Raw genomic sequence first — 23,535 nt, forward strand, 5'->3', positions numbered from 1 at the left:
GCGCTGAAATCGCGAAAAAAGTAAGATGGGGGAAGAACTCTGATTTATTGAGAATTATCCGAGCAAGACGCATCAAATGGATAGAAAATGTGCACCAGTTCTTTCGTTACACCAAATTAAGCCATTTTTGTACAAAAAGTACTGTATTTTACTTTTACCGTCACCCAGGAACAACGGCATGGACGTAGTAGAATGATGTTCCCATGTGGTGCTTCATTAGTGTGAATCCCCTTGCCTCTCACAATCTGGGATGCTTAATTAATGAAATTAGCCACTAAGAGATTGTTCATAATTATCCCCATTTGCTTCAGTGCAGAAAGTCAATCGTCTGTGACAGTTGTCCACAGTTTTGAGCAGCACATCCCGTGATTGCTGCACAAGCTCTTCGAATGCGTTGCTCCATATCGTTACGGGTTCTGGGCTGTCTTTCACAAACAATGTTTTTTAAATAACCCCGCAAGAAAAAAATCAAGAGACGTTAGGTCTGGTGAACGTGGAGGTCACTGAATTGGTCCGCCGCGTCCTATCCACCGACCAGGGAACCGTAAATTTAAATCATTCCGCACATTTTTAGTATAATGGGGAGCTGCTCCGTCCTGTTGGAACCACATTCGTTGCCTGATTTCAAAATGACACCTTCCAAACAAATCATCGCGGAGAAGTTGGAAATAAGATTCCCCAGTTACAGTTCGGTCAAAAAAATACAGTCCTATCAAGTAAGTGTTTAAAATTCCACACCAGACCATTAACGACCATTTGCGATGATTGTCAATGGGTCTGTGCCAGTGTGGATTGTCTGGGGACCAATCATGACGATTTAATTCGCCACTGTTTTTGGGTGTGGCTTCATTGATGAACATAACGTATCTAAAAACATCATTTTCACTTCTTATCATTTCCAAGGCCCATTGGCAGAAATGCACGCGTATTTGCATATCTTTTGGCGTTAATGCCTGAGCCAGTGTGATATGATACGCATGATATTTATGTGCCTTCCAAATCCTCAAAACAGTTGATTTCGGTATTCCAGTTTGTCACTGAATCGCACGACTAGTAATTTCGGGATCCAGTTGAACACGAGCAAGAACGGTAACGATAAGAGCGTCATTTTCATTGTATTCGCGATGACGAGGTGGACGGCGCATGTATCCATTTCGAGCTCGTTGAGTGCAATCTCGGATAATGTTTACGCTTGGATGTCTGTTTCGGAGACGATCCGCATACAATTGCGCAGCTGCAGCGTAATTGTTGTGCCATTCACCTAAAATTAACATCATACCAACAATCTCTGTGGGAGGATAGTAAGCCATGTTTCGCTAAAGAATAATTTACTTTCCTCAGTTGATGTTTACGGTCCACAATCTGAAAGTGAAGTGACGTCTGATCGCATTACACCGAGCTTTATACTGAGTCATAGTTCGCAATTTTGCCACGGTAGCGCCACAGTCGGGTGAGTAACGCAATTGTGAAGAGTTCCCTAAGGCGATTTTAATACCATTCCGCCTCCTTCCATCAAAAACTGTGGCGGGTAGGATACATTTTGTACAAAAATAGCTTAATTTGGCATAATGAAAGAATTGGTGCACATTTTGTATCGATTTTATCCGCCCTTCTCGGATCATTGTAAATAAATAGGAGCTCTTCCTCAATTTTAATTTTTCTCGATTTCTGCGCCATCTGTCAGTGGTTTAAAAAATGTTTCAGCCAAAACTTGATTGCTTTTTTGTGGAAAATCCGAATCTGGGGGTTTCCATTTAAGATTTAAATGTTGCCCCTCGCCCCACCCATGGGAGCGGGGCCTGCGGGTTACTTGTAGTATCATTTGATGTCCCCCTTTGAGCTTACGAAATTTTCGTGCCCACTATTTTTGCCTGATGTATAGTTTTCGAGATAATCTCATCCGAAACTGCAGATGGACCACACTGTATATACAGTGTCTGTTCTTTTGAACATCAAGGTCAATCCCTCCAAAACCCAGGCGCTCATTGTAGGCAAAACCACCCCTTCCTTCCGCCTCCTTGATTTCTATCTCACTGTCTATGGCCGTCCTATCGCCCTCACTCCCACCCTTAAGTACCTTGGCGTCACCCTCGACCGTCGCCTCTCCTGGACTCCCCACCTGCGGACAATCCAAGCCGAGGCACGCTCCCGACTCAGTCTCCTCGAGCTCCTCTCCGGCCGTACGTAGGGTCTGGACCCCTCCACCATACTCCACACCTATAAATCCCTCATCCGCCCTATCCTTTGTTACGCCCATCCGGCCTGGATCTCCGCCCCCCCTACCTTTTATAAATCCCTCCAAATCCTTGAACGCCATGCTCTCTGCCTTGCCTATCGCATCCGTCTCCCCTCCCCCACGTGGATCCTGTATGATCTCATCCCCTTCCCCCACCTCCTCCTTTTCCTTGAAAGGATACGGATCCTGTACGCCTCCCACAAACTCGATCCTCCTCACCCGCTCGTCTCCCCGATCCCCTCCCACCCCTGCCCGCTGCCGCACCTGTATTCCCACGTCCCACCCGGTCTCCATCTCTCCACCCTCCTTACCCTCTCCCGAGGTGGCTTCCGCCAGCTCCCTCTCCCTGATGATGCCCTCCTCCCCTCCCTCTACCCCTCCTACCAACTTTGATCCTCCCACCCTCCGCCTGTGCTTGCTCCTCTGGGCACCCTCCCTCCCTTCTCTCCCTTTTCCCTCCCTCCTCCATTTCTCCCTGCTCCTCCCCCGGGCTTCCCCTCTCCTGTCCCTCTCCTCCTGCCCCCGTATCATCAGCCATTGGCATACTTGTTCTCCCCTCTCCCTCACCTCACCCCTGTTCCCCTCTTGGCAGGTCCCCGGACTCGCACACACTACGTGGACTTTCGCGCGCCGGAGATCATCGCCATCTGTGTCTCGTGTGTGTGACGTCGATTTGTGTTTTTAGTGTCCGCCGTCCCGCTTCTACGTTCACTTGTGCCGTCGGATTCATCAGTGTTCTGTGCGCCGTGTCACCGTGTTTTCAGTGTTGTTATCTTCGCGTGTGAACAGGTCCGTGTTTTTTGTGTCCCTGTGACCACTATTTTCTTGCCCATCACTATGTTCTTTCTAATTATCCATCTTGTACTGTTATTGTCAACACTGTGGCTGAAGAGCGGCGTAGCGTGCCGCTGACAGCCTACCTGTATGTTCAGGTATTAAAATAACAATAAAGATAAAAAAAAATTTTTTTTTGAACATGTCCACAAGGACAGACACCACATTCACATTTTTAATTGTTTGGTTTGAGAGTATGCCCCAGCGGTCTGCAAAATGGAGGTTTGAGATTTCTTTGTTCACTCGGGCTCTTCCTAGTTGTGTTGCTTCCCATTATCTGTACATTTTCAGTTCTATTTCCCACTCCCTCATTATTTTGTCTTGGACTGGACTGAACAATGGTACTTCCAGAACGAAATTTTCACCATGCACTGCAGTGTGGGCTAATATGAAACTTCCTGGCAGATTAAAACCGTGTGCTGGTAGGAGACTCGAACTCGGGACCTTTGCCTTTCGCCGAGCTACCCAAGCACGACGCACGGTCCATCCTCACAGTTTTAATTCCGCCACTACCTCGTCTCCTACCTTCCAAACTTCACAATGGGGATAATCTGTCGCCTTTGCGTATTCACAGTTTTGGTCTCGAAGGCATCAGAGATTTCAGCTGTGAATTTAACTTCCAGTGTTATGAAACTTTCTGGCATATTAAAACTGTGTGCCCGACCGAGACTCGAACTCGGGACCTTTGCCTTTCGCGGGCAAGTGCTTTACCATCTGAGCTACCGAAGCACGACTCTCGCCCGGTACTCACAGCTTTACTTCTGCCAGTATCTCGTCTCCTACCTTCCAAACTTTACAGAAGCTCTCCTGCGAACCAGTGTTATGTCAACCGATGTTTGTTTGATTAGTCGTAGTGGATTTGCTTCAAGTCTCTGTTGTTTTAAGATGATGAACAACAATTGCCAGTCAACAGCATCGTATGCTGTTTTCAAGCCTATGGAGGTGTATATCTACATACACTGCTGGCCATTACAATTGCTGCACCACGAAGATGACGTGCTACAGACGCGAAATTTAACCAACAGGGAGAAGATGCTGTGATATGCAAATGATTAGCTTTTCAGAGCATTCACAGAAGGTTGACGCCGGTGACGACAAATAAAACGTGCTGACATGAGGAAAGTTTCAACTAATTTCTCGTACACAACCAGCAGTTGAGCAGCATTGCCTGGTGAAACGTTGTTGTGATGCCTCGTATAAGGAGGAGAAATGCGTACCATCACGTTTACGACTTTGATAAAGGTCGGATTGTAGCCTATCGCGATTGCGGTTTATCGTATCGCAACATTGCTGCTCGCGTTGGTCGAGATCCAATGACTGTTAGCAGAGTATGGAATCGGTGGGTTCAGGAGGGTAATACGGAACGCCGTGCTGGATACCAACGGCCTCGTATCACTAGCAGTCGAGATGACAGGCATCTTATCAGCATGGCTGTAACGGATCGTGCAGCCACGTCTCCATCCATGAGTCAACAGATGGGGACGTTTGCAAGAGAAAACCATCTGGAGGAACAGTTCGACGACGTTTGCACCAGCATGGACTATCAGGTCGGAGACCGTGGCTGCAGTTACTCTTGACGCTGCATCACAGAAAGGAACGCCTGTGATGGTGTACTAGATGACGAACCTGGGTGCACGAATGGCAAAACGTCATTTTTTTGGATGAACCCAGGTTCTGTTTAGAGCATCAGGATGGTCGCATCCGTTTTTGGCGACATCGCAGTGAACACACATTGGAAGCGTGTATTTGTCATCGCCTTACTGGCGTATCACCCGGCGTGATGGTACGGGGTGCCATTGGTTAAACATCTCGGTCACCTCTTGTTCGCATTGACGGCCCTTTGAACAGTGGACGTTACATTTCAGATGTGTTGCTACTTGTGGCTCTACATTTCAGCAGGATAATGCACGACCACACGTTGCAGGTCCTGTACGGGCCTTTCTGGATACAGGAAGTGTTCGACTGCTGCCCTGGCCAGCACATTCTCCAGATCTCTCACCAACTGAAAACGTCTGGTCAGTGGTGGCCGAGCAAGTGGCTCGTCACAATACGTCAGTCACTACTCTTGATGAACTGTGGTATCGTGTTGAAGCTGCATGGGCAGCTGTACCTGTACACGCCTGTACATCGCATCTGACTCAATGCTCTCAACAAAGCCGTTATTACGGCCAGAGGTAGTTGTTCTGGGTACTGATTTCTCAGGATCTATGCACCCAAATTGCGTGAAAATGTAATCACATGTCAGTTGTAGTATAATACACTCCTGGAAATTGAAATAAGAACACCGTGAATTCATTGTCCCAGGAAGGGGAAACTTAATTGGCACATTCCTGGGGTCAGATACATCACATGATCACATTGACAGAACCACAGGCACATAGACACAGGCAACAGAGCATGCACAATGTCGGCACTAGTACAGTGTATATCCACCTTTCGCAGCAATGCAGGCTGCTATTCTCCCATGGAGACGATCGTAGAGATGCTGGATGTAGTCCTGTGGAACGGCTTGCCATGCCATTTCCACCTGGCGCCTCAGTTGGACCAGCGTTCGTGCTGGACGTGCAGACCGCGTGAGACGACGCTTCATCCAGTCCCAAACATGCTCAATGGGGGACAGATCCGGAGATCTTGCTGGCCAGGGTAGTTGACTTACACCTTCTAGAGCACGTTGGGTGGCACGGGATACATGCGGACGTGCATTGTCCTGTTGGAACAGCAAGTTCCCTTGCCGGTCTAGGAATGGTAGAACGATGGGTTCGATGACGGTTTGGATGTACCGTGCACTATTCAGTGTCCCCTCGACGATCACCAGTGGTGTACGGCCAGTGTAGGAGATCGCTCCCCACACCATGATGCCGGGTGTTGGCCCTGTGTGCCTCGGTCGTATGCAGTCCTGATTGTGGCGCTCACCTGCACGGCGCCAAACACGCATACGACCATCATTGGCACCAAGGCAGAAGCGACTCTCATCGCTGAAGACAACACGTCTCCATTCGTCCCTCCATTCACGCCTGTCGCGACACTACTGGAGGCGGGCTGCACGATGTTGGGGCGTGAGCGGAAGACGGCCTAAAGCTTCATGGAGCCGGTTGCGAATGGTCCTCGCCGATACCCCAGGAGCAACAGTGTCCCTAATTTGCTGGGAAGTGGCGGTGCGGTCCCCTACAGCACTGCGTAGGATCCTACGGTCTTGGCGTGCATCCGTGCGACGCTGCGGTCCGGTCCCAGGTCGACGGGCACGTGCACCTTCCGCCGACCACTGGCGACAACATCGATGTACTGTGGAGACCTCACGCCCCACGTGTCGAGCAATTCGGCGGTACGTCCACCCGGCCTCCCGCATGCCCACTATACGCCCTCGCTCAAAGTCCGTCAACTGCACATACGGTTCACGTCCACGCTGTCGCGGCATGCTACCAGTGTTTAAAGACTGCGATGGAGCTCCGTATGCCACGGCAAACTGGCTGACACTGACGGCGGCGGTGCACAAATGCTGCGCAGCTAGCGCCATTCGACGGCCAACACCGCGGTTCCTGGTGTGTCCGCTGTGCCGTGCGTGTGATCATTGCTTGTACAGCCCTCTCGCAGTGTCCGGAGCAAGTATGGTGGGTCTGACACACCGGTGTCAATGTATTCTTTTTCCCATTTCCAGGAGTGTATATTTGTCGAATGAATACCCGTTTGTCATCTGCATTTCTTCTTGGTGTAGCAGTTTTAATGGCCAGTAGTGTATAACTTTGGTTGTGAAGTGAGATCCCGGCCGACCACTTCGCCTGCTTTTCTCGTTGCCTTCCTCAGGAGCGCGGCGTCGGAGTGATCAGCGCTTCTGGCCCCTCGATGGGTCTCCTGACGAACGCGGGACCCCAGCCGTGGCACCCGGCGCCCGAGGAGCTGAAGGAGGTGTGTCGGCGGGCGGCCGGCTATTGCGAGGTGAGGGGAACCGAGTCACCCCATCCTGCCTCTTATCCCCCGTGTTACACAGACCCCAGTCTGAAGGAGCACCATCAGCACTGTAGTATGATCCAGTGTGCGATCTCATCAGCAATTCGCTTAGAGATAATACTGTTGAAGCTGTTTGTACTAAGTTCTTACTTTAGTTATGTTTATCACGTACAGGGTTATTACAAATGATTGAAGCGGTTTCACAGCTCTACAATAACTTTATTATTTGAGATATTTTCACAATGCTTTGCACACACATACAAAAACTCAAATAGTTTTTTTTAGGCATTCACAAATGTTCGATATGTGCCCCTTTAGTGATTCGGCAGACATCAAGCCGATAATCAAGTTCCTCCCACACTCGGCGCAGCATGTCACCATCAATGAGTTCGAAAGCACCGTTGATGCGAACTCGCAGTTCTGGCACGTTTCTTGGTAGAGGAGGTTTAAACACTGAATCTTTTACATAACCCCACAGACAGAAATCGCAGGGGGTTAAGTCGGAAGAGCGTGGAGGCCATGACATGAATTGCTGATCATGATCTCCACCACGACCGATCCATCGGTTTTCCAATCTCCTGTTTAAGAAATGGCGAACATCACGATGGAAGTGCAGTGGAGCACCATCCTGTTGAAAGATGAAGTCGGCGCTGTCGGTCTGCAGTTGTGACATGAGCCAATTTTCCGCGGGCTACGCGTGAAACTTGCCCGCACGCGTTCAACCGTTTCTTCGCTCACTGCAGGCCGACCCGTCGATTTCCCCTTACAGAGGCATCCAGAAGCTTTAAACTGCGCATACCATCGCCGAATGGAGTTAGCAGTTGGTGGATCTTTGTTGAACTTCGTCCTGAAGTGTCGTTGCACTGTTATGACTGACTGATGTGAGTGCATTTCAAGCACGACATACGCTTTCTCGGCTCCTGTCGCCATTTTGTCTCACTGCGCTCTCGAGCGCTCTGGCGGCAGAAACCTGAAGTGCGGCTTCAGCCTAACAAAACTTTATGAGTTTTTCTACGTATCTGTAGTGTGTCGTGACCATATGTCAATGAATGGAGCTACAGTGAATTTATGAAATCGTTTCAATCATTTGTAATAGCCCTGTAAATAGGAACCAATCTATCTTTCTGCATGTGACCTTTTTTTACCAAACGTGTTTCACCTGTTCGTAGCCGGCCACGGTGGTCTAGTGGTTCTAGGCACGCAGTCCGGAACCGCGCGACTGCTACGGTCGCAGGTTCGAATCCTGCCTCAGGCATGGATGTGTGTGATGTCCTTAGGTTAGTTAGGTTTAAGTAGTTCTAAGTTCTAGGGGACTGATGACCACAGATGTTAAGTCCCATAGTGCTCAGAGCCATTTGAACCATTTTTTTTAACCTGTTCGTACCAGGCATTTCAGTGTTCTGTTATAAAAGGAAAATTACTTATTATAAGTATTTTTACGAGATATAATACACTCATCAAAAAAAGTTTTGCATCGCCCAAATTCCCAGAACACCTGAAGACAGACATTGACTGTGGATATTGTTTCGCAGATATAGTCCCTCACTAAACCCACCCAAAGATGTAAACAACCAAGCACGAGGAGCGCCTATTACACAGTGAAGGTCCGACAACCGATCAGTTCCAATCATTCCACCAGGAAGGAGGTACACTGCTCATGTTGTCTGTATTTCAACCACGCCTAGGTGGTCAATACCGCTGTTTGATCGCGTCCGGATTGTTACTTTGTGCTCAGTCAGGAACCACGCGACTGCTACGGTCGCAGGTTCGAATGATGCATGGATGTGTGTGATGTTCTTAGGTTAGTTAGGTTTAAGTAGTTCTAAGTTCTAGGGGACTGATGACCACAGCAGTTAAGTCCCATAGTGCTCAGAGCCATTTTTTTTTTATTATGGATGCTGTTCAACATAACCCGGGTACCAGTACAAGACTTATCTCTCAGCGATTAGGCATTTCACAGTCTAAGATATGGTGTAGATTGAAGCACAATAATCTGTAGCCTTACCATAAAAAAGCGCATCATTTACATCCGGGAGATCCTGCCCTTCACTTGGAGTTGTGCAACTTGTTAAACAGTAATGAGCGGTTTATTTACTGATGAGTGACAATTTACTCGAGATTGCATAAACAATTTACATAACGAGCACGTATGGTCTGAAGCAAACCCACAAGCAACAGTGCAACGCAATTTCCACTAGCGATTAAGCATGAATGTGTGGTGTGGTATAATCAACTCACACCTTATTAGACCATTCGTTTTCCCAGGACGTCTAACTGGCGAGATGTACTTACGATTCCTTCAAGAAGAAATGCCCCGCTTATTCGAAGATGTTCCACTTGTTACTCGATTGAAAATGTATTTTCAACATGACGGCGTGGATCCACATTTCTCCAACACCGTTACTACACATTTAAATGAACATTTTCCCCAGAAATGGATTGGTCGTGGTGCTACACGTCTGTAGCCCCCCACAGCGCCAGATTTAACACCAACGGATTTTTGTGTATGTGGATAGACGAAAGACAAAGTTTATGAGGACAAAGTCAATAGACGTGACGCATTACTTGCTCACATTATGAATGCAATAGACGAAATTAAGAACAACCCTGTGAAACTGAAACGAGCAACAAAATCTGTTCCTACACGTGCAGCTAAATGCACTGAACTCAGTGGACACATTTTTGAACGTTTATTGTGAATGGATTGGGAAATTGTATGTACACTATACAACTTCCTTAACGTGAATTCACGTGTGCTATGGTATTAATAAAAACAGATCATCTGACACATTCATACAGTTTCAGTTAACGTTATTCCCTTCACTTTTCCAAAATTATATTCTCTACAACGTCTGTCGAAAACTTTGTGCAGTTGTCTGGCATTTAAAAAACAAACTGGGCCAAGTGGTTAATAAGTTAAAAAATTTACGAAATTACTTCTTTGCTTCTCTGTATGTTCTGGAAAGCTACTGCAAATACACGTCTGGGACATGTTTTATTAGATTCACCAGATCAATAACAACAAAATAAATGGAAATCGTGCTTTGTTTTGACCTCATGCTGTTCTGCAATCGCTTCATATTAGCGAAGTTGCTAAATTTCTGGCAAAGTCTTTTATTAGCCGAAAATAAACATTTGCTGACCTATGTTTATATGAACTTTTTTCTTTAGTTTTACTTGTAGAATAACATTAATATATTTGCATATCTTTGTGAATCACGCCAACGGCCTTGCCGCAGTGGATACATCAGTTCCCGTCAGATCACCGAAGTTAAGCACTGTTGGGTGTTGCCGGCACTTGGATGGGTGACCATCCGGGCCACCACGCGTTGTTGCCATTTTTCGTGATGCCAACTGGGGAGCTACTCGACTGAACAGTAGTGGCTCCGGCCAAAGAAAACCATCATAATGAACGGCAGAGCAGTGTGCCTCATCTGAGGATGACACGGCGGTCGGATGGTCCCGATGGGCCACTTGTGGCCTGAAGACGAAGTGCTTTGTGAATCACCCTGTACAAGGGGGACGTACAGTGTCACCTGGCCAGTGGTCACTATGACGGACACGGAGATGCCGGGTGCTCGTGCGAGACAGCATTATCAGCAACCGACAGAGCTTTTTATTGCGGGTCTCCATTTGGCCAGCAGGTCGAGTTGTACAGTATCCAGATTTGGGAGCCGTTAGGAGCTGACAGAGGCACCATCTCGGACATAGGGGAACATGAGGGCATGCATACACATTGTCAAGGTGCTGGTCGACGACAACTGTCCACTGTAAGAGGGGATCGCTGTATTGTGCACCAAATACATTCTGACCCCTTGTCATTTTCTGCTGCCATTGGAGGACAAGCAATGAACCCCCTGCAATACTGTGTGTCACAGCACGCCATTGGTTGGAGACCAGCAGCAGCTGGACTGGGGTATTACCATCTTGTGTTTATGCTGCCAATAACGCTGTAACACAAATGGTTCTGTGGTTCTGTTTGGAGTAGCACCACGGTTGGGAATCGTGGACTGCTGTCACACTGTGCTCAGTGATGAATCACGGTCCTGTACCCCCCCCCCCCCCCTTGATGACCGCCGTCAGTCACTGTGTGGGGTTCCTGTGGAGAGGCACCGTTCAAGTTCTTTCTAAGTGTGCCTCGATATTGTAATTAAGGAAATAACTTCTCATAGCCTCTCCTTCCGTGAAGTCTCAGTTAGTTTCCTCCTCCCCACCAGGGTGCTTCACATCTTTTGTCAGGAAGTGTACACAGTGTGATCAAAAGTATCCGGACACCCCAAAAACATACGTTTCCCATATTAGGTGCATTGCGCTGCCACCTACTGGCAGGTACTCCAAATCAGCGCCCTCAGTACTCATTAGACGTCGTGAGAGAGCAGAATGGGGCGCTCGTCGAAACTCGTGGACCTCGTATGAGGTCAGGTGACTGAATGTCACTTGTGTCATACGTCTGTACGCAAGATTTCCGCACTCCTAAACATCCCTAGGTCCACTGTTTCCGATCTGATAGTGAAGTCGAAACGTGAAGGGACACGTACAACACATAAGCGTACAGACCGACCTCGTCTCTTGACTGACAGACTACCAACATTTGAAGAGGGTCGTACTGTGTAGTACGCAGACATCTATCCACACCATCACACAGGAATTCCAGACTGCATCAGGATCCACTGCAAGTACTGTGACAGTTAGGCGGAAGGTGAGAAAACTTGGATTTCACGGTCGAGCGGCTCCTCAAAAGCCACACATCACGCCGGTAAATTCAAAACGATGCCTCGCTTGGCGTAAACATTGGACGATTGAACAGTGGGAAAACGTTGTGTGGCGTTCCTATGGCATGGTGTGGGTATGGCGAATCCCCAGTGAACACCATCTGCCAGTGTGTGTAGTGCCAACAGTAAAATTCGGAGGCGGTGGTGTTATGGTGTGGTAGAGGTTTTCATGGAGGGGTCCTGCACCCCTTGTTGTTTCGCGTGGCACTATCACAGCACAGGCCTACATTGATGTTTTAAGTACCTTCCTGCTCCTCACTGTTGAAGAGCAGTTCGGGGATGGCGATTGTCTTTCAACACGATCGAGCACCTGTTCATAATGCACGGCCTGTGGCGGAGTGGTTATACGACAATAACATACTTGTAATGGGCTGGCCTGCACAGAGTCCTGAGATGAATCATATAGAACACCTTTGGGATGTTTTGGAACGCCGACTTCGTGCCAGGCCTCACCGACCGACATCGATACCTCTCCGCAGTGTAGCACTCCGTGAAGAATGGGTTGCCATTCCCCAAGAAACCTTCGAGCACCTGATTGAACGTATGCCTGCGAGAGTAGCGTCTGCCATCAAGGCGAAGGGTGGGCCAACGCCATATTGAATTCCAGCATTATCAGCGGAGAGCGCCACGATCTTGTAAGTCTTTTTCAGCTAGGTGTCCGGATACTTTTGATCGCATAGTGTATATTCATTAATACCCTTGCCGTTCTCAAAATTTCTCTTTGCTTATAAAACTGTGAAAACATGAATACGAGACCAGGACCGAATGCAACCTCTACAAAACTTTTGTGCATTAGTGCAGAATGGAGTCAGAGACAATCTTTCAGAGTGCGTTATATGTCACGTAGATATCGTGTTGAAGCTTAACATTACATTGAAGAACTTTCCACTGATCAACTGATTATACTCCACTGTATAGCGTCTTTAGGAAAACTCTTAAATTCAGTGTCTTAAGTTATTCTATGGTTAGAATTGTCTCCATACTACAATAGCATGAAATCATTTCGCTGACTTGCACTTATATTAAATCAAACGTACATCCTTGACTTCTCTCCACATTCCAGAGACCCATCTCTGTGGACTGCCTAGATTTTTTTCGATTTTTTCAGTCATGTGATTGGTTTTGATGTGTCCTGCCATGAATTTCTCTTCTCTGCCAACCTGTTCATCTCACAGTGGCACTTACACCCAACAATCTCAAACATTTATTTGGCATATATCAATCTCTGTCTTCTCATACAAATTTTACTCGTTACAGCTCTGTCAATTACCATGGACGTTGTTCCTTGAAGTCTTAATACACGTCCGGTCATTCCTCCTCTTGTCCATGTCAATGTTTTCCACATGTTCCCCTTCTCAGAACATCCTCATTTCTTATCTTTTCTTCTTCTTCTTCACTTCGTGGAGTAGACTTGCAACCTGGCGTGTCTCCACTGAAGCCAACTGTTCCCTGGTGCTCCTACTTTTCCCATTCCTGTTGGTTTATAATTCGTTACTTGTTTAACTAATCTGTCTTCGCCATCCTGTTGATGCATTGTTTCCGTTTCACGTATCTACGTCTTGATTTTTATTTATGCAGTACACATTCAAATGGTTCAAATGGCTCTAAGCACTATGAGACTTAACAACTGAGGTCATCAGTCCCCTAGACTTATCAATCCCGTCTCCGGCCAACCTGAATTAGGTTTTCCGTGATTTCCCTAAATCGTTTCAGGCAAATGCCGGGATGGTTCCATTGAAAGGGCACGGCCGATTTCCTTCCCAATCCTTCCCTCACCCGAGCTTGCGCTCCGTCTCTAATGACCTCGTTGTCGACGGGACGTTAAACACTAACCACCACCACCACCACCTAGATTTAGAACTAACTAACCTAAGGACATCACACTCATCCATGGCCGAGGCAGGATTCGAACCTGCGACCGTAGCAGCAGTGCGGCTCCGGACTGAAGCGCCTAGAACCGCTCGGCCACAGCGGCCGGCAATATACATTCGGTCTTTCTATTGTAATAGTGTTGCGTATTTGATCTCTTAACTTTCCATAAAAATTGCATTCTAGGTGAGAGTGTTCATCTCTTGTCTTTCTCAGTCTATGTCCAAGATCTGCTTTCATATACGAGATATCTCAATAATTTTATTTTTACATGAAAGCCTGTACCTTAATCTACGCACTGACACCATTACGGTCTGATTCTTCCTTGTTTACGTTGTGTACTGAGTGTTTAAGATGCCTCCGATAGCCGGCCGTGGTGGCCGAGCGGTTCTAAGAGCTTCAGTCTGGGACCTACGGTCGCAGGTTCGAATCCTGCCTCTGGCATGTATGTGTGTATTGTCCTTAGGTTAGTTAGGTTTAAGTAGTTCTAAGTCTAGGGGACTGATGACCTCAGCTGTTAAGTCCCATAGTGCTCAGAGCCATGTGAACCATGCCTCCGATAATCGAGATTCCCGCCGACTGTGAAGTACGGGCTGTTATAAGATTTCTTAGTGCTAAAGGCCTAAAAGCGATCGATATTCATCGTGAGATCTGAGCAGTTTGTGGAGAAAACATTATGAGTGATGGAATGGTAAGAAAGTGGGTGAGAGCATTTAAAGATGGCCGCACAAATGTGCACGATGAATAACGGAGTGGACGTCCTTCGGTCGTCAATGAAAGTTTGGTGCAGGAAGTGGACAGTAAGGTGAGAGAAAACAGACACTTTACGATTTCCTCCTTGCGGGATGATTTTCCTAATGTTTCTCGTAGTGTTTTGTACGGCATTGTGACTGAGCACTCGAATTACCGAAAATTGTGCGCACGTTGAGTACCGAAAATGTTGACGGCTGTGCACAAAACCAAACGTTTAGACAGTGCACTGACTTTCCTTGAGCGGTACCACAGCGACGGTGATGATTTCTTAAGCCAAATTGTTACGGGATATGAAATGAGGGTGGCGTACGTCACACCAGAATCAAAGCAACGGTCCATGGAAGTCGAGCAAGGGCATCGTTTTGCTGCAAGACAATGCCCGTCCGCATGTGGCGAATCAGACCAAAGATCTCATCACATCTTTTCGACGGGAAACTCCAGATCATCCTCCGTACAGCCCCGATCTTGCGCCCAGTGACTGCCATCTGTTCCTGCACTGGAAGAAACACCTGGGCGGTCAGCGTCTTCAAGACGACAACGAAGTCAAAACAGTGGTGATGCAGTAGTTGACAAGTCAGGCGGCAGACATCAATAAGGAGGGTACTCAAACGGTATGACAAATGCCTCAATATTGACGGAAATTATGTAGAAAAGTAGATCAAGGTACAGGCTTTGGTGTAAAAATAAAATTATTGAGATAGCTTAGCACGTCTTTTTTTTAATTTCAAAACGGTACTTACTTAAGAAACACGCTTTGTATAATAGGCGTAGCCATTAGTTTGTAAGATATTAGCTTTGTATCCTTCCTTTTCTTGTCACCGAGTTCTCTCTGTATCGCATCACATACCATTTATTGGTGACATCGTTGGAGTACTTGTACCTACTACCGCAGCCAGACAGTTGGTATTGTGGCAGCTGCTCTTTTGTTTGTCTAGTCCAGTGGTTCCCAACAGGTGGTCCGCGAGCTATGCTAGAGGGGTCAACAAGATGCTATTAGTGTAAAAAATGTATTAAATATATTTCGTATGATAACAGATTTTTTTGTTTTGGCCGCTTCCTGCACGAGCAGAGCTTTAGCGAACGCTAACTTCTGCGTCTAGCGTCTTCCTAGAGCCAACTGACACTAGCAAAACTAGAATTAGATAGAGGCAAAAAGCTCTGCTGTATGCCGTTAGACTGCGCGCGCTGCCTCTTTGCAGCTGACAACTGACAGTCACTTTACGCAGAAAGTCGCATTTCAGACGACAATCGGCCATTGTTAATTTATTGACAGTGCTTTCACAGACCGTGAAAGTTTCAAGTTTGGAACCTAATATTTCAGAAATAATGGATTGAAAGGTCAGATTGATGTCATCTCATTAAAAACTGAAAATTAAAACTAACTTGTAACCTCCCAACAGAAAAAAACATATATATAGTGTAACCTCCCAACAGATAAATTACATAATAACCTCCCAACAGTAAAAAATATAATTATATAATTCACATTCAGTGTAACTGCCCAACAGATAAATTCCGTAACCTACCAATAATATAATGTGACTAATCTCCTAATAAAAAAAATCTGAATCATATACAACCTTTCAATAATTGACTGACTGTGAATCTAAACTGGTAAATTTTAACATCAGCAGTGCTGCGTCATGGCCCTGAAAGATCATACTGAATAAATTGAAAATTCTTACCTCAATTAAGTCGCCGGATAACGCATATATATCTGCTCCTATAAGAAATTTTTCTGGCACAGCCCCAGTGCAATGCTGGCCAATAGATTTGTCATGTATAAAAAGAAACAACTGATTTTTCTTTACAATAATAGGGATGACCATGGATTGGAGAAATTAGTAAATTCTTTAAATTGAGATGAATGATTGTGAAAAGTTAAATTTTATAAGAAAGATTACTATTAAGAGATTTAAAAGAAAAACATTTACATGGGACTTGATATAACAACACTACATATGTGCGAGGCTGCTTTTACCTTATACTAAAACGCTCAGGCACTGCCATCGCTCCACACGACCGGCCCAGCCAACACGATACACCAGACTGATAGCTGCTACTACTGCAATTGCTACACAGTTTCTACTGCTGACAACACTGCTGCCTGGTCTGACATTCTCTTATAGCTTACATATCGCAGGCAGCACGTGAGCAATCCATCGAAATTACATGTGCTCAAGTGCGCTAGCAACAAATTTCTTAATCATGGACCTCTTACAAACTGTATGCTGATGGTGTATTCTATTGTAACTGTATTTTTTCAAGTAAATAATACCTTGTGTGAATTTAGTGTTTTCTTATTTTTCAGACATGTCTACTCAATTCAATCTCAAGTGTAGTACACTTGAAAGACCAATACTCTCAGTTTTAACTTTTTCCTGTCATTTTCAGTTCATACTCAATTTTTATATTTTTAATGAGTTTGTATACTAAACACACAGATTTGAAGACAAAGATTTTGTGCAATAATCAAACATTTAAAAATAACAATGATGGCTAAATTAAATCAATATTTTTTCACGAATGAACATGTCAATGTTTTTTCTAAGTACCAAAAATAGAAAACGTATAAAAAGACTCTTAATTTTGCTTTTTTAGGTACTTGATACTGTGATATGACAAGGTAGGGGTCATACTCTATGAGGGGGTCCTCGAGAAAATTTTGTTGGGAACCCTTGGTCTAGTCAGTCCACCTAACTTTCACAATCCTTCTATAGCACCACGTCTCAGCACTTCAATTCTCTCCTTTTCCCGGTGCTCTATGACGGGGTCCTCGAGAAAATTTTGTTGGGAACCCCTAGTCTAGTCAGTCCACCTAACATTCACAATCCTTCTAATGCACCACGTCTCAGCACTTCAATTCTCTCCTTTTCCAGGTGCTCTATGAGGGGGTCCTCGAGAAAATTTTGTTGGGAACCCTTGGTCTAGTCAGTCCACCTAACTTTCACGATCCTTCTATAGCACCACGTCTCAGTACTTCAATTCTCTCCTTTTCCCGGTGCTCTATGAGGGGGTCCTCGAGAAAATTTAGTTGGGAACCCCTAGTCTAGTCAGTCCACCGAACTTTCACGATCCTTCTATAGCACCACGTCTCAGCACGTCAATTCTCTCCTTTTCCCGGTGCTCTATGAGGGGGTCCTCGAGAAAATTTTGTTGGGAACCCCTACTCTAGTCAGTCCACCGAACTTTCACGATCCTTCTATAGCACCACGCCTCAGCACTTCGATTCTCTCCTTTTCCCGGTGCTCTATGAGGGGGTCCTCGAGAGAATTTTGTTGGGAACCCCTGGTCTAGTCGGTCCACCGAACTTTCACGATCCTTCTATAGCACCAAGTCTCAGCATTTCAATTCTCTCCATTTCCCGGTTTCCCTACATCCCACGGAATATTACTGACGTAATGTAATGGCGCCTCTGAACATAGCCCAGTCCACGTCTGGCGCTTTTTGTTCCCAGAGCCAGGGTGTGGAGCTGGGTAAGCTCGCCGTCTACCACGCGCTGACGCGCGAGGGCCAGGCGACGCACCTCGTGGGGGCCAACTGCAGGGAGGTGCTGCGCTTGAACCTGAGGACGCTGCGAGAGGGACTCACCGAGGCGGAGCAGCAGGTGCTGAAGCACGTCAAGGACAGGTGAGGCGAGGGTTCGGCCCGCGATTGAGGTTCTTGTACTTGGTAACTTACACTGCTGGCTAGTAAAACTGCAACACCGTACACACTGAAGAGCCACAGAAACTGGCACGCCTGCCTAATATCCTGTAGGGCCCCTGCGAGCACGCGGAACTGTCGCAGTATAACGTGGCATGGACTCCAGTAATGTCTCTAGTACAGTACTGGCTATTAAAATTGCTACGCCAAGAAGAAATGCAGATGACAAACGGGTATTCATTGGAGAAATGTATTATACTAGAACTGACATGTGATTACATTTTCACGCAATTTGGGTGCATAGATCCTGAGAAATCAGTACCCGGAACAACCACCTCTGGCCGTAATAACGGCCTTGATACGTATGCGCATTGCGTCAAACAGAGCTCGGACGGAGTGTACAGGTACAGCTGCCCATGCAGCTACAACACGAGCCACAGTTCATCAAGAGTAGTGACTGGCGTATTGAGACGAGCCAGTTGCTCGGCCACCATTGACCAGACGTTTTCAATTGGTGAGAGATCTGCAGAATGTGCTGGCCAGGGCAGCAGTCGAACATTTTCTGTATCCAGAAACGCCCGTACAGATCCTGCAACGTGCAGTCGTGCATTATCCTGCTGAAATGTAGTGTTTCGCAGGAATCGAATGGAGAGTGGAGCCACGGGTCGTAACACATCTGAAATGTAACGTCCACTGTTCAAAGTGACAATGCGAACAAGAGGTGACCGAGACGTGTAACCAATGGCACCCCATACCATCACGCCGGGTGATACGCCAGTAAGGCGATGACGAAACACGCTTCCAATGTGCGTTCTCCGAGCTGATAGTCCATGCTGTTACAAACGTCGTCGAACTGTTCGTGCAGATGGTTGGTGTCTTGCAAACGTCCCCATCTGTTGACTCAGGGATCGAGACGTGGCTGCACGATCCGTTACAGCCATGCGGATAACATGGCTGTTATCTCGACAGCCAGTGATACGAGGCCATTGGGATCCAGCTCGGCGTTCCGTATTACCCTCCTGAACCCACCGATTCCATATTCTGCTAACAGTCATTGGATCTTGACCAACGCGAGCAGGAATGTCGCAATACGATAAACCGCAATCGCGATAGGCTACAATCCGACCTTTATGAAAGTCGGAAACGTGATGGTACGCATTTCTCCTCCTTACACGAGGCTTCACAACAACGTGTCACCAGGCAACGCCGGTCAACCGCTGTTTGTGTATGAGAAATCGGTTGAAAACTTTCCTCGTGTCAGCACGTTGTAGGTGTCGCCACCGGCGCCAGCCTTGCCTGAATGCTCTGGAAAGCTAATCATGTGCATATCACAGCCTCTTCTTCCTGTCAGTTAAATTTTGCGCCTGTAGCACGTCATCTTCGTGGTGTAGCAATTTAAATGGCCAGTAGTGTAGTTATGGAGGGAATTGACACCAGGGCTGTCCATAAATCCGTGAGATTACGAGGGCGCGGAGGTCTCTTCTGAACAGTACGTTGCAAGGCATCCCAGATATGCTCAGTAATGTTCATGTCTGGGGTCTTTGGTGGACAGCGGAAGTGTTTAAACTCAGAAGAGTGTTCCTGGGGCCATTCTGTAGCAATTCTGGACGTATAGGGAGTCGCATTGTCGTTTTGAAACTGCCCAAGTCCGTCGGATTGCACAGTGGACACGAGTAGATGCATGTAATCAGACAGGCTTCTTACGTACGTGTCACCTGTTCAAATGGCTCTTAGCACTGTGGGACTTATAACATGTGAGGTCATCAGTTCCCTAGAACTTAGAACTACTTAAACCTAACTAACCTAAGGACATCACACACATCCACTTGTAGAAGAAGCAGGACACCTTTCTTTTGCAGTCCTGGACATTTCCTCTCTTCATCACGGGCTTGGCTTTTTTCTCAGTTGCAGCTCAATATGAAAGGCTGTTGATTATGTGTTCATAAAAAAAAAAAAAATCCCAGATAACTGGAATGGGTTCACTCCAGAAGATGATCAACATGAAACATGATGTTATCAGCCGATGGCTGCGTTTGTAATTCAGGGTGTTTCGATTGCATGCTTTGACGCTTAGCTGCTGGCTTAAAATGATGTATCTAGTTTTTGTAGCAGGTGAAAATTCTGTTCAATAGTGCCATCACCTTCGCTACTGCAAAGGATTTCTGAACGTGCCTCAGAGGGAAAGTGTGTGTCCCTTGTGATGAACGGTAAGCTCTCTGGGAACCCACCATGCAAAAGTCTTCTTCTTCCGTGTGGTGTAGTATATAAATAATGTCGTGTGACTAGGGCCTCCCGTCGAGTAGACCATTCGCCGGGTGCAAGTCTTTCGATTTGACGCCACTTCGGCGACTTGCGTGTCGATGAGGATGAAATGATGATGATTAAGACAACACAACACCCAGTCCCTGAGCGGAAAAAATCTCCGCCCCAGCCGGGAATCGAACCGGGCCCTTAGGATTGACATTCTGTCGCGCTGAGCACTCAGCTACCGGGGGTGGACTGTGGTGCAGTGAGCTTTACCGACACTAACTCGCGTTTTTCGGCTGATTTTTTAACTGTGAGTTGTCGGTCGTCTTGGATAGGTGGATCAGTCAGTAAGAGCTGGCAGTGCTGAGTCGGACGCTGGTGTCACACGCCCTGAGCTGTGGAGTTGGTCGCACGTTCTAGGCCTCTTTTGAATTTTCCCACTCACGTGTAAATACTCGGACGGTTCAAACAACTACTACCGTACTGTTTGTTCATCCGAGAGCGTATTTACGTTGGCTGTACACTTTTACAAATCCTTCACATCAAACATTTTTGCATGAATGTACGCAGCAGGAGGTAAAATTATTGCTTTCAGGGTTCCATGCCTCAGTCTCTAGAATTGGAACCCCGACATAATGGCTTTGCTGTCTGGCTGTCTATCTCTCTCTGTCTATCTGTATGTCCCCGCAATAGAAACGGTCGAATATTGGGAATAGTTCGTGTAGTCGGAAATTTTTGTACAGTTTCTCCTCAATAGTCCTGAAACTACTGCCTCCAGCGAAAACATAACCCAGTACAAAATTTAACTATATTAAATTTCCTACAAAAATGTGTTGTTTATTTCTTTCTGTGGCAGTAATAGTTCACACATAGCGGACCATAGAATATGAAAAATCGCACCTGGTTTTTGAAGGGTAGGTAGAACATTGCAGGTTGCATAAAATGACATCGGTAGGGGCAGCTGAATCAGTCTATTCGGAGAACATGGATTGCATCACTCTTACCCGCCCTGTGTTGCTGCACGAAACTGCTAATCAATTGCAGCTCCAAGCATGTAGTGCACTTCATGCCAGCCTGATGTTTGTTGCACGTCGACGTCATGATTCTGCAGTACTAATAACCAGCAGTGTACTTACAGCCAGTTGGGACTTTCTTTTGAGATGCGGCATGTATACACGTGTACCAATATTATCACACATGTCACGTTCGAGTAATGGGTGGAGTCATAGTGAGTGATGTCTGTTTCAGGTTCTTTGCCGATTTGAAGGTGAGGCACTGGGAAGGCAAGGAATTACGAGAGAGGGAAGCAATACTGAAAGAGTTGGCGGAAAAGGAAAAACTTGAAGGCAAGTCCTGATGAAAACGCCAGCGCACCACGAAAATGCAGACAATGGGTCATTTGGGTCGGTAATCGTACTGATGGCACAGTGCACATCCAATGTAGGTAGGCTTTGTGCCAAGCTTTTAGTCTGCTTAGTAATTACTTGTAATGGTTAAAAAGGGTTCTGTATCTGTGAGAGAAGAATATGAAGCAAAGCGAATCAGACAACTGTGTGTTCAATGATAAATTGCTTCAAACACCATTAATGGTAAACACCGTTTTGTAATTGTAAATAATATCCACTCTACAATAAATTTTAACGTTAAAAGCAATATTATTACTTGGAAAATACTTCCTGGAGTTTCTTACGGTTGATGTCAGACACATACTGTCACTCATGATCGTATTCATTTTCCTGGTCCACTGAAACCTGATCATGGCAGTAAAACCTTGCTGTGGTTTCATTTATTATGATTCTACATTTAACAATTAACCAAGGAACTGTATGTGGCCATGACACCAACAACTCCATGGTTTGTTATTTTTCCAGTGTTATTAAGCCTGTACATTTTACGAATCTACTGATGGCTATTCACAGACTTAAACACAAAAAATGAGCTGCTTATTAAGTTGCTAGGCAACTGTGCTAACTTTTGTGCTCAACAAGAACGATTCTGATATTATTTTCAAACTGACAGTATCATTCTTGCAGTACATATGCTCAGGAACTGTCCTTTCTTTCCTTTTCTACAAGTATTTTTGGGGGAACATTAATTCTTGAAGAAAGGCAAATAGCTCTCTACAATTTGATTACTTATACATTTTTGGGAAATGGAGAGACCAGTAAGATATCACAAATTTTTGAGATGTAGAGCTTTTTGTAACAGTGTGTTTCGCTGGTATACATTATATTTACAATTTACAACAAAAGTTCGGATTACTTCTTGTTTAGTATAAAAAATAAACCATCTTTTTCTAGTGAATCAAACGCAAAAATTTCATTTCAAATGTACTGAAATCTGTTGTTCATATTTGAATCTCTATGCAAACACTTTCATGTAAACTACATACATAATTATTATTGGTAAAAATAGTGTTTCAAAACTTCTGTAACTCTAATGTGGAAAACTCTTCTGAACAGGTACAGAATTTATGACAGTTATTTTGAATAGCAAGAAGAAGAAAATGTGTTACTGAATTTATAGTAATAAAGAGACTGGTAACAGTGTTGATAGATTTGTGGTGATATCACCAGCCTTTACCACTACTGTGCTTTACAAATAAATGTTTATGTGTGGATAGTCAATTTGGTGTTTAGCCAACTCAGTTAATTTTAGACTTAAAACAATGTTTACACATCTATATCACAACAAATTTGACTGACAGTTCTTCTCTCTTAGATTTTGCTTAGTTTTTTTATGTCATTTAATTTTGGGTAAAACCTTATATCTTCCTGATAAATGCTTATGGACTGTTTGAAATGAGGAAATAGCAAACTAACAAATATTAAAGTCATGCTTTTTATGTGCCAATATTATATGTATTACTTAACTTAAGTTTGGATTACTTTTTTCTGAAATGAATGAAAATAAATTATTTCTACAAAGGTGAATCTACTCCAAGTCTTTTATTTAAAATAAAGTTGATCTTTGGTTGTGTATGACTTTCCTATCTAGCTGCTACTATTAAGTTTAGTATAAAAAAGAATTACCCTCACAACATGACCAACAAGAATCTTTTAAGTATATTACTAATCAGTGAAATATCATATATTTTATTTCCATTAAATTTAAATGATTTAACAATGACAGCCAAGCAATGTAGTCTTGAACCTAATTTTTAAAATCTTTCGTTTTTATTTCACACAGCACTTTTCTCATACAATATTACAGTGCAAAAAAAATATCTTCTGG

General features: G+C 45.4%; 1 protein-coding gene across 2 annotated transcripts in view; it reads left to right on the plus strand.

Moving 5' to 3' along the window:
- LOC126108958 (uncharacterized) overlaps positions 1–22,916 on the plus strand; it is a 121,220-nt gene extending 98,304 nt beyond the window's left edge. Inside the window, exons 6-8 of one of the 2 annotated variants that reach the window (XM_049914347.1) lie at positions 6,872–7,003; positions 17,867–18,039; positions 21,550–22,916. In XM_049914347.1, the coding sequence (XP_049770304.1) occupies positions 6,872–7,003; positions 17,867–18,039; positions 21,550–21,658 (414 nt within the window). In that variant the 3' untranslated portion in view covers positions 21,659–22,916. The remainder of the gene's footprint in view (positions 1–6,871; positions 7,004–17,866; positions 18,040–21,549) is intronic. The other variant, XM_049914348.1, reaches the window with a different exon arrangement.
- Positions 22,917–23,535: the final 619 nt, after the last annotated feature.

The sequence above is a fragment of the Schistocerca cancellata genome, chromosome 11 (assembly GCF_023864275.1).
Source record: "Schistocerca cancellata isolate TAMUIC-IGC-003103 chromosome 11, iqSchCanc2.1, whole genome shotgun sequence".
In the NCBI taxonomy this organism is placed as follows: domain Eukaryota; kingdom Metazoa; phylum Arthropoda; class Insecta; order Orthoptera; family Acrididae; genus Schistocerca; species Schistocerca cancellata.